Raw genomic sequence first — 18,743 nt, 5'->3', positions numbered from 1 at the left:
TAATAAAGGATCTGAGTTGATGCATGTATGTCTGTATTATAAAAAAATGCATGTATGTTTTGAATATGCAAATTAATATTTGAAGTCAAATTTGTTATAATTGAGCTTTGAATTTCACTATTTTTTAGTAATGTCATGCAGCAGTACATTCAACTTTGCACAAATAGATTGAAAACTATGCAGATTTGAATTTTTAACTCTATTTCTTAGCTGTAATCCACACCTTTCTGCTTTGGATTTGACTGAGTTTTGATTACTATAGTGAATTATTAACACTTGATGAAGTGCGATGGTGTTGTTGATCATATTTGCTCTGGCTTGCTTTAAAACAGGAAATAACTTTGTAATTATCTTTGAAATGTTTTCAGTTTTGCTTAAAAATAACTACCTCATAAATTTATTTATTTATTTGAGAAGATGAAGAATTAAAAACTGTTTCTATTATGTTGTATTCTAAATTAAGTTGTTCAGTTTAGGTTCTAGGGAGTCAGACATCATAAGAAAGAAATAATTACGTGAATACACAGGTGAGTTAGAATAAAAGTCTGGAGTGAAGTTTGGACTGATGGACATACAGATTTTTGCATGAAAAATAGCTGTTTCTGCCATATAAGACTATGATATATATATATTTATCTGAAACCAGCACCAAAGTCTCCTGAGCTGCGTTTGGAGCCCATGAACTGCACAACCATCACAGTGCAGTGGCAGCAGGACTCGGAGGACACTGCAGCTGTCCAAGGGTACAAACTGTACTACAAAGAAGAGGGGCAGCAGGAGAATGGACCGATTCTGTTGGATGCCAGTGACCTGGAATATACTGTCAGTGGTTTGGGTGAGTGTATAAAATATTTCTCAACTGTTTTGGACGACAATGACACCTTAGAGAGCTTAAATCATTAGACCTGTAAGGCAACAGAGTTAGGTTTGGCCACATATTTTCCCAGCAATAAGCTCTGCAAGCTTGAGTTAGGCTGCTGAGGGAATAATCCTCTCACAAAATACGTGTTGCACAACACTTAGATAACCAGATCTTGTAAGTCTTGTGTAAGTTGGAAGGACACCCAACTACTTATCACAAGCTACAGAACTTAGTTAGTAAATGACATGTCTTTTTAATATTCACTTAATTATGGAGGTTTTTTCTTTTTTGGTTTTCGTGGTCTAGGAACAGTGAAAGATTAATATGAAACACCGAAGATTTTTCTCTGCTATTTTTAGCTTATTTCTCTCTTGTAGCCTTTGTCACAACTGTACTGCATGACAAGCACTACTTGTTCAACATAGAAGCAAGTGGCTCTTGTGCATGTTATAATCCTGTTAATATTTTTAAGGAGTGCTGGTAAATATTTGCAGGACTGAGCACAAAGATTAGGGCACAGAGCTTGCTGAGTCCCACTGGAGTCTTTCTATTGATCACCTGACTCTGTTTCCTCCTGTAGCTCTTGCAATGTGTATTAGTACAGAGGTGTTGGGATCATCCCTAGGTAGAAGGTACTTGGTTTATGTACAGAACTGAGAATTTCTTTCATCAAAAGATGTGATCTATCACGTAATCAGCAAAAGTAATATAGGACTTGAGACTTGCTTTTTGAAATGTGTTGAGATAATTAGCTTAGCGATATTGTGGGGAATTAATCTTGACTAAGTTATCAAAGTTGACCTGCAGTCTTAACTAGGTGAAATGGCTTCTTGACCATGCTCAGATATTCTCATCTGCTGCATACAGTTGAGATACAATTTCAGGGGAGATTTGAGAAGAGCATTCTGGTCTGTTAACTGGACAACTGACCATCTGTGACCATTTCTAGCCAGAGCATCTGGCAGTGGCTGACTGTTTAACAGAGTTGCAAGACAAAAGAGCACTTTTGAGAGCACAGAAAGGATGTAGTGTCTGTGTGTCCTAGGACAGAAATGCATAAATCTTTTTCTTTTCTTATTATGCAATACAAAGCTGTAATTTCAAACGCGCAAACTTATTAACAATGTGAGCTACATGATGTGGATTTTCTCAGAACACTAATACTCCTCAGATGAAAATACTGTTTTACAGAATTATATTAGAATGTGTACTATCTGTGTGGTTTTGTTGGTTTTTCTTCCCAGTGACCATGTAGACAGGTGAGAAAACGAAAGAAAAGTGAGCTTGGGAAATTACAACTTTCACATGGTCACAGTTAACTGAATTGCAAGAAGGAATAATTCATGTGCTTGAGTTAACCATTCAGTCATGGCGCACATGATGTGTTGAGTGTTCACTCTTTATCGTAATTCTCAGTATCTAAATATGGTGACCAAAACATGATACATTCCATATAATCTGATTGCTGTAATTTATATTTTTCACATCTACATCACTTGTGCTGCTGTAGGCTAGTTTCACTGAAGAGTAGTTTTTTTAATAACTTCAGTAGAAGTCATCTCTCTTTTTTTAAATGGGATTTATTGAGTTATTTGAAGTGTATATCAAATATGAGTTTTCGTATGTAAGTTTCTTTGCTGGTTTCTTTTTTGTTTGTTTTATAGCATTTACAGTAAAAGGCATTCATCACTACAGCTACAAAAGACTCAGCTCAGGAAAATTGATTAGGTCATGATTTTCCACTGCTAAAATGATTACTTACACTGCAGCTTGGAAAGTTCGCACAGACTTCTCATAGCAATAGTGCCTGTCTGACTACTGTGTTTGCCCATTGCCAAGCTGCCTGTTGGAAATACTTGTGCATGCCAAATTATTTCTTAGAAGACAGTGCACAATCAATCTACTGCCTCTGGCAGCTGCACATGTGGAGAATGTAGCAGGTAGAATTGTAGGCAATACATAAACCCACAAAGACTGTAGCAACATCCATACATTAAGAAGGGATAGGTTTGTTCATCTTTTTATTTCTTGTTAACAATCTAAGTAATTTGGAGCAGTACATTTATTTACTTAGGCATTTAAAAGTTTAAAATATTAGTTATTAGGAAATGGTCCTCCCTGGTACAATTTGAGGTGAAACAAGGCAAGCCACCATGCTGGGTTTTGTGACTATAGTAAACTGATTATGAACTGGACAGAGGCTTTGAGGACTGATATTCTGTCATCCATTTGCCTCTCCTGAGGATACTAAACTACTGATTTATTGACAGTGTCTTTAAAATAAATGTTTTCATTATGAGCTCCAGGAATTAGTAGAATACTGCAAGTGTGAAACTTGAAGAGGAAAGGTGTGTGTTAAGACTTTTGGTGTCATATAAGTCATATAATATGGTCAAAAGGAAAGGTTATTCCTAATTTGAAGGGGTATGCTCACAGTCCTAGGTGCTTCCCAGTGGCAAAGAGGTTTCATAATGCAGTTTCTCAGGCATTGTGTGTTGCCACTGAATTTATATGGATTCCAAACACTCCCTCGTCATATCTTTGTCATGACCTACAGCTGCCCTACTATTCCCTGTTCTTTTGCATAGTTAATAAAATGCAGATATACCTGTAGTGACATTTAGAACATGTCAATACATCCATGGAACATTATGCAGATGTTGGTACAAATGCCAGTTGTGCAAGATCTGTGTATTTAAAAGAAGACATTTCACTTACCCTGTGGCAATTGAAGTGCATCACAAAACGAGAAGTCATGATAGTCTCTAATCAAAGAGAACATTAGCATTGTTATTACAAGCACTGTTGATTGCTTTGTTGTTGATAGCTTTGATAACTACTGTAAATGACTGCAAATGTCTACAGGACTCTTGATGGATAATTATGATAGATAAAGCAGAATCAGCAATGCTAGTGTGAAATAGATTACAATTATTGAACATGAAATGTAGCAATATGAATATTATGCTTCATGTTTTTAGTCTTTTGTTGGTTCCTACCTTATTTTCTGAGAAGTGACCTCTCTTTCTCCAGTGTAGGTCTACCCAATTACTTCTGTGTATTTTTATACTGGATTATTTAGCATGATAGTCACCACATAAATAGAATTAAATGAGCTGATCATTTATTGTTAAAATAAATATCCACAGTTTCACATAGACATTTGTTTGTGTTAAAGGTCTTTGCATTTATTTTTCAATAGCAGGCTGTTTCCTAGTCCAGTGTAAAATTCTATTACTTGAATTTGCCACAGGAGCAGACCCTTGGGTGCATACCATGCATTTTTACCTCAATTTTTAATTCCTCCATTGCTTCCTCCTGATCTAGAAATTTTTCCCTCCCAGAAAGTCTTTCATTGTGAGACTTGGTAAGTCTGCTGGTACAGGTTCTGTTTCTGTATTGGTTCAGAATGTGTGTTCAGAAGTTGAAGTGAGTTTTGCTGGTGGAAGAGTTGATTGGGGAACCTTCTCACTGTGCAACAGGAGAGGGATTGGCAAAACTTGAAAGTTAAAACAAACAGAGTGTCCAGATAAGCTCATCTCCCCCTTTAAATGTGTTCAGATTATTTTTTTCAAAGAGTATTTTCAGCATATGTGTATGCATCCGTGATGTTGGTATCACTCCTGTGCTAAGTGGAGTGTTTGCCTGTCAGATCTCACTGTATTTGCAGCTGTATCACTGGTAGGAAAATGGAGCCTATACAGGGATGGCAATGACTTAGAAGAACCCATCTGAAGCTGATCTGGGAGGATAAAATCAAACTGAACTCCTTGGTTAGCAAAAGCAAGAAAGCGTGATCGGTTCTGATGCTGTAACACAAGAACTGTTTTTCAGGCTGCCTGGAAATCTTCATCTCTGAACTTCATTGTTCAGTTCTTATCATGCTGGTAATTAATTAAATGAATGCCACTGGTGATGGGGGGTTGCAACGTGTTCGTGTGCCTTTAGCCTCCAAGCCTTCTATGCTTGGAGGAAGGGACAAAAGCAAGAATTCACTCTGCTAGTTCATTCTTCCATGGCTGCTGTGTGGGAGCTGTACCACCCTCGGCGCTGGCAGTTACAGTGAGGGTTTCAGGAAGTTGCACTTTGGTGACAAGGCAGACATAGGGTCTCAGTAAATGCACCCGAAACCCTGAGGCCAGGAGGTACTGGCAGAGATGTGCTCATGTTCTGTAGGTGCTCTTTTGTTTTTGCTGCACGATGATATCAGAGTAACTTCTTTCACTCAGACACCTTAGGGGATGGAAAAACGAGTCTGTTTGCTTTGGTGAAAATGCCTTGAGCATGGGAGCCCACCTTCCTTGGCCTTTCCCTGGAGAAGGCCCCTCCCCAGGACAGCCTGTGGAGTGACGTGTCCTGTGCTGGGAGCACTGCTGGCTCCCCAGACCTGGGGCTGCAGGGGCACTTGGCAGAAGCTGCCAAGTGATTGGATGGCCGTGAAATGGAGTGTATCTGCATAAAAGAAATCATTAAACTAATAAATTGGTTGGTGATTCCTGAGAGGCTTGGAGACACTCCAGGCTTTCTCGCTGGGAAAGCTTCTCCTGTGCTGGTGGGGTCATCTAAGCTGTTTAACATGAGGTGCATCATGACCCTGGTACTTCTCCTGTTACCCCAGTTTTACATTACCCATTGGCATTTTTCCCTGCCCCAATCTAGTACTTTTGGAAAAATAATTTAATTCTGTCAGGCTCATGCCTGTGATATACTCCAAAAGGTCTGATCTTAATCAGAAAAGCTTCTCTGTCTGAAAACTCTTCTGTGTTCTGCCTCTTCCCAGTTACAGAGAGCAGAAATAAAGAAAAGTGCATTTCTCTGTGTTCCTTGACTTGGACAATATTTCCAAGTGAAGAATTTGTCAAAGTCTAAATGACACAAAGGCACATTTTGTGACCCTGCATGGCACTCCCCTTTGGAAAGGGAGCTTCTACTGAAGAATTAGCCAGCTACTTACTACACTTAGGATTCCCCCAGAGACTTGGCCTTCAGTTGTTTAATTTCCCTGGGATCTATTTATATTGTGTTACAGCCATGACTGTAGCTAAGCTTTAGTCCAGGGCAGCAAAAATGACAAGGTCATTCAACAGTCTATAGAAATTGAATAAGGGTGTGTAAGACGAGTCAGTGCAAAGAATTCCTCCAATTAAGCTGCCTGATGCACATCACCCAAGCATCTCTTGTAATGATTCTGTAAAAGTGCTTTAAAGTTTTGTAAAGCAGTTGATAGGATGGTCAGATAGGACACAGTGGTTTCATTTGCACCATACTGCAAATGAATGTGCTGAAAAATGTATGTTTTAAAAACTTAATGGTATCTCTGACAGTGTTGATGCTGTCTTTCTTAAGAACTGCAAATGCTGAAGTACTGAGAAGGAACACTGTAACTGCATTTCATGTGTTAATGTAGTTATTTCTGACAGCTGGGGCTATAATTTCAGTTTTATCCCGTGCTTTATTGATGTCAAAATGTAGTCTCACATACTTGTATCTGACAGTTCTGGAATACTGAAAATTGCATGTGTGGGAATTGATATTGCTTTTTGTTTGTAAGTTACTATGGAAATTTAGCTTGGAATTCCCATACAAATTCAAGCAGCCAGGCATTCCTACAGTTTCATGAAGTGATGTGAAAGAAACACAGGTCTTTCTCGAGAAACACTTTTTAAAAAAAATTTCATTGTTAAATGTTTTCAAATGGCATTAAAGTAAATATAATTTAGTACAACAGATATACTTTTTTCTGCTTGTGGTATTGTACATCAGTTCAGACATCCACAGTTAATGAAATGCTGATTTGAACAAAAGACAGCTCTGTTAAAAAATAATTGGAAATTGCTTTAGTTCTTAATAAAGATGAACTAAAAGCTCAGTTTTCTTCTTTGGAGAACCAGATGATTGCACTGTCTGCTGTATATATTGTAGTCATTATATTTACATTGTTACATAGTGGAAAGTGTGTAATAGCTCAGTAGGTGACCAGGACAAATATTATCATTTATTTCCACTGTTTACAGCTGGGTCAGTCTAGTGTTTACTCATGCTGATTACATCCTTAAACTAAACCTCTTATCTGTCAATTCTCCTGATTGTGTGTAACAGCCTTGCTACTACTACTTATCAGCTAAAACATAAGGGATTTGCAGAGAGAGGGCAGGAAGAATCAGACAAATTGAACAGGAATAAAACAAAAAGCCCTAGAAGTAAACTGGGTATGTTTAAAATCAACCTTTTCCTCAGCTGTGACCCCATTTTCTTTCCCAGACATGGCAGATTATGTATATTTCTGGTTAAACCCAAGCTCTTGCCTAGTCCTGCTATGATAGTGCTTCTATGGCACATCAATAAACAAGAGACATACATTCCTTGCTCCATAATCATGAAAGACAGACCTGTCACCACTCTTAAATGAGTCTGTCTTCCAAATGCAGACATGGCATATCAGCATATCATTTTTTCCTGTTTTTTTTCTCTCAGGTTTTGAAAGAGAGGTTATAGATTAGAAGAGAGAATGGAGGGGGCTTTATTACCCTGTAACTTTTTTACCTGTGAGATATCAAAGCAAATGGTGCTTTGATAAGCTTTTACCTCTTTTATATAAGGAACCATATTGCATTCTACAGGCTGTAAATGTAAACAGAGATCAAACTGGGTTTTCTGTTTTGTTGTGACTTACAAACAGTTGCATCATGTTTTGTTTCCAGTGCATGTCAGTGCTAGTAGTTTCTCTAGGTCTGTTTGTAGCAGAGAGCCCCCTTTAGGCTCAGATTTACCTGTCTCTGCTTGTGGAAGACCAGACTGAGTGGCAGAGGCAGGGAAGGCATCAAACCTCTCTCCTGTGCAGCATTTCTGCTCATGTACTTGTTGGTCCATGTGCAGCTGGGTTGTCCTGGGGAAATATGGGAGGCTGCACAGTGCAAATACACTGGCATGAGATGACCAGACACTGATTCCACACTCACCCTCTTCGTTCATGCCTTCCTTATGGAAGGAAAGTACTGCACTGCTCTGTTTAGGTGAAAAATTGATTCACTAAGGTTGTAAATTGAATTCTTACTGGGCAAAACTGGAGCCGATGTTGAACTCTGTGGCCCTTTGCTGGAGCTTGTTGGCCTGGCATCCATTACAGCTACTGAGTCTTGGGCAAAGCTGTATTTAAGCACTCTTGCACACGACTGAGTGGGAATCCCAGATAAGTATCAGCCTGTTCTGAGCAGATTTGCTGGGGAGCAGCCAACTAACTGTCAGCTGCTAATGCTGCATACCTTTTATGCAGTTCAAGTGACACATCTGTAAAAATCTGTAATGCCTTACTTCCTGTGTGGTTCTGCCAGTATTTGTTTTGCATTGTGCAATATTGCAGATTTGTATCATTACTGTGTATTTTCACTTTAATTTTTGTTCTTAAAAAAAGATTGCTTTGTCATACACGTTTTCTGTCAGAATTTAAATTTACCTCTATTAAAGAAATGGGATTTACGATTTTTTAAAAATCACATCACAGTTACTTCTGCCCACGTTTTTTGTGTTTTGAAAGTAAATCTTACTTTCATACAGTTCATTTCTAGTGAAAAGCTTTAATTAATGTTTAATGTATTTGCGAATTTTAAATTACACCATCAAGGCTCTCTAGGTTACCAATTTAGCCAGTAATCAACTTCAGCAGGCACTGGAATGCTGCTATTTGTAATATCTGCATTAGCAGCATAACTGGTTTTGGTGTTAATTAAAATGTTATGTATGAGAGACCCTTACGAAAAGGATCTCTAGGCTTTCTTTGAACTAACTGCAGAGTCATGGAATGGCTCTAAAACTCATGGAAATTTTATTGATTTGTCAGCATGATATGCACTTCATCTTGGGTCAGAAAACGCATTCTTTCTCTTTTAGTTAAGGTCTTTCATAAACAGGTAGATTGTGTTTTGGAATGATTGTCTAATACATTTTTATGTAACCTTCTGAAACATGCTCTGGTCCAGCTTGAACTCAGTTACCTGGGAAAATAGTTCTGACATCCTCATTTAAACATGTCTTGACTTTTAACTTCCTGAGCTAGTGGCTCTTTAAAGGGGAAGGACATGGCGAGGGAGTAGATCCTCAGCTCAGAATGAAGATTGAGTGTACTGTACTTCAAAAAATCAAAATAGAGTGCTAAGACAAGTTAAGCCCTGCTCTAAAGAGATACTGGGAGCTGTCAGGATGAGGGAAGTGTCATTGTTTGGGGCAATGCCTTGTAGCAATGTTAAAGGTAGTAATGTAAAGATACAGCTTTGCTAAGGCAACAGGAGAGATTATGTTCCATGGGCCCACTCCAGTAGCATGGAGGGGTTGTGCTTGTTCTTGAGAGACTTTTGTCTCTTTATCAACTGTCCCCATAACTGAGCTGGATGCATGTTTTTCTCAGGGGATCAGATTAATTGTGTCACAACTCAAAAAACTGGAATGAAGGGTGCTTCAAAGCTTTCAAAGTAGGAGGAGATTTTTTGCACTCTGGCAAGATAACTTGTCAGCCTGTCGTGAAGCAAAATGTGTTGTCTTCAGAGTATTTAAAGGTAAACTTTTCGATGGTGGGAAAGCGATTAGAATCTTGCAGGAAATGCTCTCTGCTGCTCTGCGTTCCTGGGGTAGAAATTCCATTTAGAGCTAAACCTGTGTGGGAATTCAGTTGGGAGATTGTGTCATGTTGTTTGAGTAACAGTTAGGATGCACACAAATAGTGTTGCATTGTTCATTTGCCAGAGCTGAAGGTTAAAATTTGCTCCATGAAAAGGACATGCTGATCACTCCTTACAACAAGAACAGAGTAAATAACTTTAAATGAAAAACCTCAGAAATGTTTGTAAGTATTACAATGAATATGTAATAGATACGTTTTGATAGCTGTAAAGTAAAAGTGACCACTAAATAAAGACTTAATTTCTTGAAACTGGAAATTAAGTTAAAAGTATACCCCCCTGTTTAAAGCTAAAAATGACCAAGAAGATAATGATTGCAGGAGTGACCAGATAAGTGATAAAGTTTCTTAAACAAAACAACAAAATAAACCAAACCAAAGAACCCTGGAAAACTGAACTACTGTGTACATTCCTGCTATGCAAGCTTTTTTAGATTTAAACAAAACTTTAAATACAATGGGTGGTTTGTTTTTTTTTTTTTTTCCTTTTTTTCCCTGGAATGAGAGGATTTGTCTCTGGGAGACAGCATTATTTAATTTGCTATTTATTGGACTTCATTAGTAAAATACTTAAGTCCTGAATTGCAAAGAAACTGCTCCTTGGAGAAAGCTTAGAGAAAACTCCTGTTATAGGAAATTAAATCAACATTGTCCATTAATCATACTGCATGTCAACCCCCAGACCTCTCTTGATTGTTCTTGGTGAATGTGAGGAACCATTAGATGTGTGAGGTCCTTAAAGGTCTGAGTAAGTCAAAGTGGAAGAGTTTAAAAAAATGCCACCATTAGCACATGAAAGAGACTTCAGAGTGGACAGAAGAAAACATTTGCTGTACAGGGCTAGTTACATTTCTTAATTTTTTCCCCCTTTTTATTTATTTTCTTCTGTTGTTAAACAACAATCCAGATGTTGTGATCAAAATGTGAATTTAATTCATCCTGAAGTTTTTTATCATTAACTTTTTTTGGGTCATGTTACCAGTTGTTGTTGTATGGGAAAGATAGTAATAGGGGATCTTAGTAATTTCTGTGTTAGTGATAAGTAAATGCACTTCTAAAGCTAAGCTAATGTTTTCTGGTAGCTTCCCTGCCTTCAGTAACACCTTGGTTATACATTTGCCATGAAGGCATTGTTGTTAGCAGCAGCATTTTTTCAAATTTGGGAAAAGATTCAATTGTGAAAAAGCGCGTGTTTGTTTTTTTCAGGCTTCCTGGAGTCACACTTCTGTGGCAAATTGGGGGGGGGGGGATGCAGGAAGTGGGTGAAAAAAACAATCTTGCATTGGAAGAAGCCACTCTTGCTGTAAAATTTTTCTTCCAAACCTGGATTTTAACTTTTTTTTTTTCTTGCATCTAGGAAAAGCGCTTAGTATAAATACGATTTGCATAAAAAGTGTATTTCAACATTTATACTCACTTTCACAGTGTTTTTTTACTTTATTATAGCTGAATATTTTACCCCTGCTCAAGCTGGTTATCATTACAGAACAAAACCACTTGTTACTGCATGTGCTTGTAGAAGCCAGGACAGGGAAATCATTCTGATCCTGTTTGGTACATCTGTGAAAGACTTGAGTTTTCTGCCTCTTGGGGCATCCAGTTGTGCACACTGGGGGTTTTTGTACAACTGGCACATTTGTATACTCAGACGAAGGAGTAGACATAAAATCCTGTATGCAAATACACCTTGAAAATGTGGATTTTTTTAAGTGGTAGGTAGGATAGTGTATGTGGGGGAAGAGAGGCAGATGGGTGGTTGTTGCACTACTGTGCCTTCTGTCCATTTACCAACTTTCTCCCTTGTATATTTGAGGTGCAGGGAGGGCTGTGCTCACAGCCTGTTGCCCAGCTCAGTATGTGTGTGTCTGTATTTGCAAGTGTTTATAGACACTGTTGGGAGAAAAATAGGATATCTTCTTGATCCTCTTTGTCTTAGTCTAGCCCAGCACTTCTCCACCACAAGCATACCTCTTACTATATTAGTCCTTTTTATAAATTTTTATTTTCATGATAATGGCTAATGGCCTAATTTGACTTTCTCTCTTCATTTCTTGGCTGCCTTCTTATGGCTTCTCACCTGCCTTTATTTAATTTCCCAGTTTCCCATCAGCCCTTGTTGCCTTGGTGACAATCACTCGCCTTGGAGATCTCTATCTGTAGCACTCCTTACCAGTTGTTTGTGCTGGAAAACTTTTCTCAGAAGTGGCTTGGATGTATTAAATCTGTGTTATCCAGGCAGAGTAGACAGGCACACATGGGCTGTGATTGGTAACACTGTCATATAGGCAGTGATATTCATCCTTCTCCTTCAGAACTGACAGCCAGATCTTGCTTCCAGCCAGCCCAATAAAATACCTGAAGAAAAGCACCAAAGCACAGTCAAGCTGTAGGACAGAGAAGTGAACTGCTCGGTGTGATTCAGATTGCAAGCACGAGTCCAGGGTACTCCAGCTGACCCAGCAGTGCCTATACCTCCCTCTTTTCCTTGAGCCTCCCTGTTGGAAGATATGTCTCTCAAGGGTCATCCTGTACCTTGCTGGAGGCTGCAGGAGTCTGCTGGTGGGACCTCAGAGCCTGTGTTGCCTCTTGTGCTCCTGTGCAGGGCAGCTGAAACACTCTGCCTGGAGCAGTGTGGCAAACATCCACTTTAGGCAGTTATTCTTATTTCCACTTTGCTAATAACTCATGTTCATCTGTCTGTGCTAAGAACACGTGCTGTGCTCTTCCAGCAGTCTATAAGCATTCCCATGAAATTCACAGGTGAATGAGTGTTCACTGTCCCATGTTACACACTGGGTACCTGAAACACAAGGAACATAAGGGCCATTTTCATGGACTGCTCAGGTATTGATGGTTTAAACTGAGTGTGATGGGGATATTCCTGCAGTCAGTGACAGAACTGAGCTGTAAATGTCCAGCTTTCCAGCTTTGGATTCAGTCTATTAGATAACAGCTCCCCCTTGAGGGAAATGTCTTTTGTTAATAAACTCATAACAGCTCTGGGATCAGTGAAGTTTTCTGGGTAGGTTTGAGGGTTACAGTTTCACCAGGCTGTATAAAACAAAGTTGACTTGTGGTGGCTGTGCTGTGTCCTGACCAGCTGCCAGGGCTCCCTCTGCTGCCTTGGGATGTTGTTTAGCTCTCAGAATTCATCCAAGTGCAACTCACAGCACAATAAAGTAGCAAAAGCTGGCACTTCCGGAAGAAAACACCCCACATTCCTGTGTACCTGTCTCTGCTAATTTGTGCTGCTGCTCTCTGTGCTTGCACACTTCTGACATTTGTGTTGGGGCACAGGGACGTGGTGGGAGGTGGCAAGGGAAGGCAGTGGCAGGCGTGAGTGGCTGAAGGGTGAGGGGAGCAGGCTGGCTTCTTTCAGCAGCAGCACAGCTAATGCTGCTTTAAAGTGCTCATCAAACTGCAGGCTCAACAGAGCATTTGTAAAACTGAATTAATGGTGGGAGACCCTTTTAATTGTACAGAGGGAGATAGCTAGCTAAGAGTTAAGTAGCTGTGTGTTTATTTTACTTAAGCAATCAATCAGACTGCTTTCCACTTTCTAAGTGTTGTATAAACTTCATATGCAGAGGGATTGCATCAAGATAATTTTCTTCTCCTTTTTTTCAATCAAGATATTGATATAGGTTGAATTTAAATCTTGAATGCATTAGGAAAGTTAACAAAAATAACCTTGATTATGAATTGTATCTTAGTCTTTTGCTCTGTACATTTCAGCTTGTTAATATAATGTTTGACATGTATTAAATGCTTGTTCTTCCCAAAACTATTAAAAAGTACAGTAGGTAAGACAGAAGATTTAAATTACAACTTGTCTGTGGTCAAACATTTGGACAAAAGTAGCATTGCTTCCTATGAAAAGTGATTTTGCTTATTAAAAAAAGTTAAACATTTTGAAGGAAAAATTTAAGCCAGAACAAATTCCCATGCATATAAATTACAGAAAGTACTTTACACATACAGGGAACATTCTTGAAGAAAAGAACACAAACAGTAAAATTCTACTGCAGTTTCTACAGAGGTGTATTTTCCTTTCCATGTTGTTATTGTTATTCTGAGCATCCTTTAAAGTACATTAGTTTTTACCTGTAATAAATACAATCTACATTAAAAACATGTAATGTTGTAGTGCAATTCCATGTTGGGAAAGATACATTTTTTGTCTTTACGAAATACCACAAAGTATAAAATAAATAGTAGGTGCTGTATTGTCAGCCAGAAGAGCTAAAGATTTTTGAGAGTTTGAGGAAGCCTGAAATATTCCAGGTTACTCTTCTTGTTTAGATGCTTCTTTGTTTGGACATTAAACATCTTTGCAGAAGGGTACTCAGGCCACAGTTCAGAGAATTACTCTGAGTAAAGGATTTGAGCTCCTGAGAATATTAGGTCCAAATTCAGATTACTCATATTGACCTCTTTTACACCACCTGCAAGATTTGTCTATGGTGCTTTCAAGAGCTGGTGTTTCAGAAATTTGGTCTTGATTAAATGGTCTTCAAATAAACCATTAACATCTATTTAACTAAAAGCAACAACATCATTAACTTGCACAGCTGCTGCCACTAATATAGACTGAGTAATCCTCCTGATAAACTATCTTAGACGAGCAGAGTCTTGGCCTGGAAAGAGATGAACACAAGATGTCATTGAAATATTGTTTTGGGAGGAATCAATGTGGAGATGAAAAGTTACTGTAATTTTTACAGAGAAGCAGGTTGTCCTGGCCTTCTAGCTGGGTATTTTCAGCAAATTTCAGCATACTGAAAGCACTCAAAAAGGAGTGTAAGTATGTAGTATACCAGGCTTCATTGCCTGGTGACAAGCTGTCACTTACTGTGTTCTTTTAATAAATGTTTCTGTGCAAATTCATATCATAAAACTCATTATGGATAGCTCCTGCCAGTGTGCCATTGGATATAACTGTGGTGAATATTAGAGCCAAGGATGTTGTAGGGTCCTGGATATTTCTATTGTCATAACAAATGGACATTTTATTTAGGGCATGTTTTAGAAGTTAGGAATGTGCTGTATGAAAACGTAAAGGCTAAAAATAACACTGCTGTGCCAAACCATCAGGGACGTGGTTCAGCATAATCTAAATGTAATTAAAATGAATACCCTTGCTAAATGTCAAAGATATGCAACCAGTCAGAGACACTGAAGGGACTGAGGCTTCTAAGAAGATAGTGAGGGAAAAGTAACAGACATGTTCACGTATGGGACAGATCCTGCATGCATTTCACAGCTGAGGAAACACAGCCCTGTGTCCTTGTGCCATCACACTTCAGGTGAAATTACCTGCTGAGACAAGGCATTTGAGATGAGCTCTTTACAAATGCTATTAGCTGCTTCCTGGTTTATTAATGTGTGTAATTGGAAAATATTTAGCATTATATGATGGATTTTCAATGAATAATTTATATTAAAAATAGTGTAGAAAAGGAAGCTCAATGCCAGCCCTTTTGTTTGGCTTTTTTTTTTTTTTAATGAATCTGAATTTAACTCAGCAAATGAAGTATGAGAGTTGTAATATTAGCAGTAAATGTATCAGACTAGCTGGCAGCTCATGACAAATAGGTCAGTTTAGCAAATTCACTGTAAAATTTGTCAGCAGTCTAGGTTAGCTTGTCCCCCTACCCTGTATCCAACAAATGAGTGCTGAATTTTGAGCTTCATTAAGAGGCTGCTTTGTTTACACCTGCAGAGGGTCTGTATGATAATAGTTCAGTGCCCACACAACCATGCATGCTCCCAAGCCCATGGACACAAGTACAGGTGGGTGTCTGTCTGTCCCCTTGGCTGTCTGGTGTCCCAGCAGTGAGAGGGAGCCCTGTGTGAGCAGGAGAACACGGCCCTTGACACCTGCAATAACAGAACATCCCACTGAAGTTAGGGCCCTAATTATAGATGCAGCTGGATAGAGCCCATGCACCCAATATTTGCCTTAAGAAAAATATAGTGGTGGTTTCCCCTTGCATGTATTTAGTTTGTTTTCCTGTCATGATTGACTTGTTTTATGCCTAGCAAGTTGAATGTGTTTTAGTGCAGTTCCTTGTTACCCTCTGAAGAAGGAAAGAGCCAGACTGAATTTTAGTTGCCCTGCCTGAAACTTTTGCATCTTGCAGTCATGCTTGTAACAGCACAACTCTGAAAGCTTGAGATCTGAGTCACCAGACCACAGATGTTTTTGCAATGAAACCATGCACCTCCTACAAAGTCACTGTGGTGCAAGTAATGATAGATAGTGTTTTCATTTTGTTGCACAGAAGGGTCAAAATGGCACGGGGAGTCCATGACAGACCAGCAGAAAATGTTGGTTCTGAAAGAAAATTTATATCATAGCTCCAGGGGAAAGTTTGGGTGCCGTGAACAGATTGCCTTTGTCATTGTGTGCAAATGTGTTATTTGTAAGGTGATGCTAGATGTCAGGCAGTCGGTGCATATGTATGGTAGAGCTTGGTACCTAAACAGATGTTAAACCAAATTTGCTAGAGTGCTTATTATATTGTGTTTAGGTGCATCCTCTGGAAGCATTTCTCTTAGACAATTTGCCTGGCCTTCATGCTAAACTTTCTTCTTATCTGCAACGCAGAAATGTTGGTCTCCACTGGGGAGATCATCTTTTCAGTCTCTTGTATCTTACAGAAAATAACCTTTTATAGCATGCTCCCATTTTGAGGCGTATTTGTAGCAGCATTTCTGTGTGGGTTGTTTCTTTCCCTTTTTCCTGACCCACTATTGTAATGTTTGATTCACTAACAATGTTCTGTGTCTTGTGCATAGCTCTGCTGTATGTAAGGGAACCTGTTGTGTGGGGTGGCACATCCTGTTTGGACCACTGCATGAATTCTCAGGGGACAAGTGTGTGTTAGTAACTGGGGTAATAGCTCTGCTGGCTTCTTTGGACACTCTCTCCCTCCCCCCTCGCCCTCCCTTTCTTCCTCCAGAGATGGCCTCTCTACATAATTCCATTAAAGTGATTGTGCTCAGAGAGGTGGACTGAGGGGCAGTGCTCTCATCTTTCAAAGCAGGACCAATGAGCTATGTGCTTTCCACTGGGCAGCAACAAAAGAAAAGGTCTCTCAGAAGAAAAGACGGGCACAAAAGATCAAAATTAGGTGTTTGTCCAGGCCTCTGGTATTGCTTTCAAGTTAGCTTTTGAGGGCTCACTTTGAAAACGGTGAGCCAGGCTAGTTAACATAAGGGTGTCTGCTGGTTTAGAGAGCGTTGTTAGAATAATATTGGAAGAGAGCTTTTTGCTTGTGCAATTTAACAGTTCTCTAAAACGCAGGAGAAACACAGGGGCTGATGGCAGACCTTACAGGCATGGAGGGAATGTCCCACACCCGTGAGGAAATCAAGCAAACTTAAAATCCTTGAGATTTGCTCCACTTATTTTAAAAGGATTAGAGACCCTTAGATAGTTCTTGTTTCCGTGGGCTCCAAAAAGCTGAAATGCTGTGCTGGGAATTCATCCTGCCCTGCCAGCCCTCCCCCAGCACTTTTTTGTATGAAGCTGCCATTGCTGATGGTGGGCAGTACGAGAGGTGATGTTTTTACTGCAAAGGGGTGTGAGATGTTGTTTGTCCTGGGGCCCTCTAAGGGGATAGTGCAAAGCTACAAAAGGGATACAGACCCTTTTCAGATTTAGACAAATAAGCGAGAGCCATCCAAAGCCATGGAAAGCCAGACTGTTTAGCTGGATCAATTCACATGTGTCATATGTTCCAGTTTCTACCAAAATAAACTTTTACAATGTTGTACAAAGAACAAATTGCCTAGTTTCTGCTTCAGTTATTTGGTTTGCAAAGGAAAACATGAGTATCACAGACAGTCTTTGTTCCATCTAAATGTTTAAAGTTACCTTTAAATTGAAAAAGAAACCATGTGATGTAAAATATTGGTGATTTTTAACTACTCGAACTATTTTAATGGGATATTAAAAGGTCGTTATTTAAAATGTGATCAGTTGTGCAACCAATTGAAATTCCAACTCCTTTAAAAATAAAATAAATTAAATATTACTTGAAGCTAATAATAATGCTTAGCAGTTGCACATTCAGAACATCAACAAGATTTTAAAAACTGTAATAGAACTGGGTTGCTTAACTGTGTTTAATTGCTCAATTATATGTATAAGCAAGGTAAAAAGACATTTTTCAGAAAAATGAAATAAAATCCAGTACTGACAATCTGAGAGGGAATACCGGCTTTAGAGAGGAACAGACCTGAGTCTGTGTCATCCTCCTGCCTCCCAGCTTTATATTTCTGTTTGGCTTGATGCACTTCTCTCTGTCCTTTTCCTCTGGTACATTTGAAATGTATTTGCTTATTTTCCTAATAAGTTTCTGCTGTATTTACATTACTTTGCTTCAAGAGTACATTTTTAAGGATAGTATTTCTCAGTGCTCTTCCTTTCCCACCCTTCCCCCTTAATAATTCCCCTGGACCTCTGTTGCTTGGAGCAGACTTTGGCTAGCCCCAGATTTGATGTCAAAGGCCGTGACCCGATGTCAGAGCAGCCCATGCTGCTGGCTTCTTCTTTGAATAATTATCTGGAGTTTATTGTGTTGAAGGGATGGGCTTGGGGGCAGCACAGTCACCCTGGCAAACCAGACCAATGAGCTATCCAGCCAGACCACTACCCAACAATGGACCTGTAGGTTACACAAAAAATCTAGCAGCACAAAAGATTAAATTAAAAATGGACATTTGGGCACAGAAGCTTTGTCCTTAGAAAAACTATTTTTTCAGCCTTCTTAATGTACTGTGATTTTGATACTTTTAACTGAAAGGAATAAAGTATGATTTCAAATTTTGTATGCAAGCTGGAATAAAGCTGAAATATTTTTCTTATCTCCTTCCCCAACTGTTAGAATTTCCATACTAGCTGTAGCTTAAGAAGTTATTTCTAGGGTTTTAGTCACTGAACTTGGCTCAAAACATCAAGACACCAAACCTTTTTTTTTTCCCCCTCTAGAAATTCAGCGCTGTACCAATTATTTTAGAAACAAGAACAAAGCCCCCAGCAATTTCATTTCTATCAATAATTTCCTTTTAAGTTGCTGAGGGACGTTCAGAGCAGGTATGAAAATGTGTTCCAACAGTAAATGATAGTAAAATGTCCATTTTCTTTCACCTTCCTTATCTTTTCCTCCCCCCAAAGAGGACTTAAAGTGTTTGAAATCCAGA

General features: G+C 39.0%; 1 protein-coding gene across 1 annotated transcript in view; it reads left to right on the top strand.

Annotated features, from left to right (window-relative positions):
* The window catches only part of PRTG (protogenin), an 80,464-nt gene that overhangs the window by 39,948 nt on the left and 21,773 nt on the right, over window positions 1-18,743 (top strand). Inside the window, 1 exon segment of the mRNA XM_032123290.1 lies at window positions 647-835. Coding sequence (XP_031979181.1) covers window positions 647-835 — 189 coding nt within the window.

Source organism: Corvus moneduloides, chromosome 13, assembly GCF_009650955.1.
Source record: "Corvus moneduloides isolate bCorMon1 chromosome 13, bCorMon1.pri, whole genome shotgun sequence".
In the NCBI taxonomy this organism is placed as follows: Eukaryota; Metazoa; Chordata; class Aves; order Passeriformes; family Corvidae; genus Corvus; species Corvus moneduloides.
The sequence above is the reverse complement of the archived record's forward strand: the minus strand, read 5'-3'. Positions and strand labels throughout refer to the sequence as shown.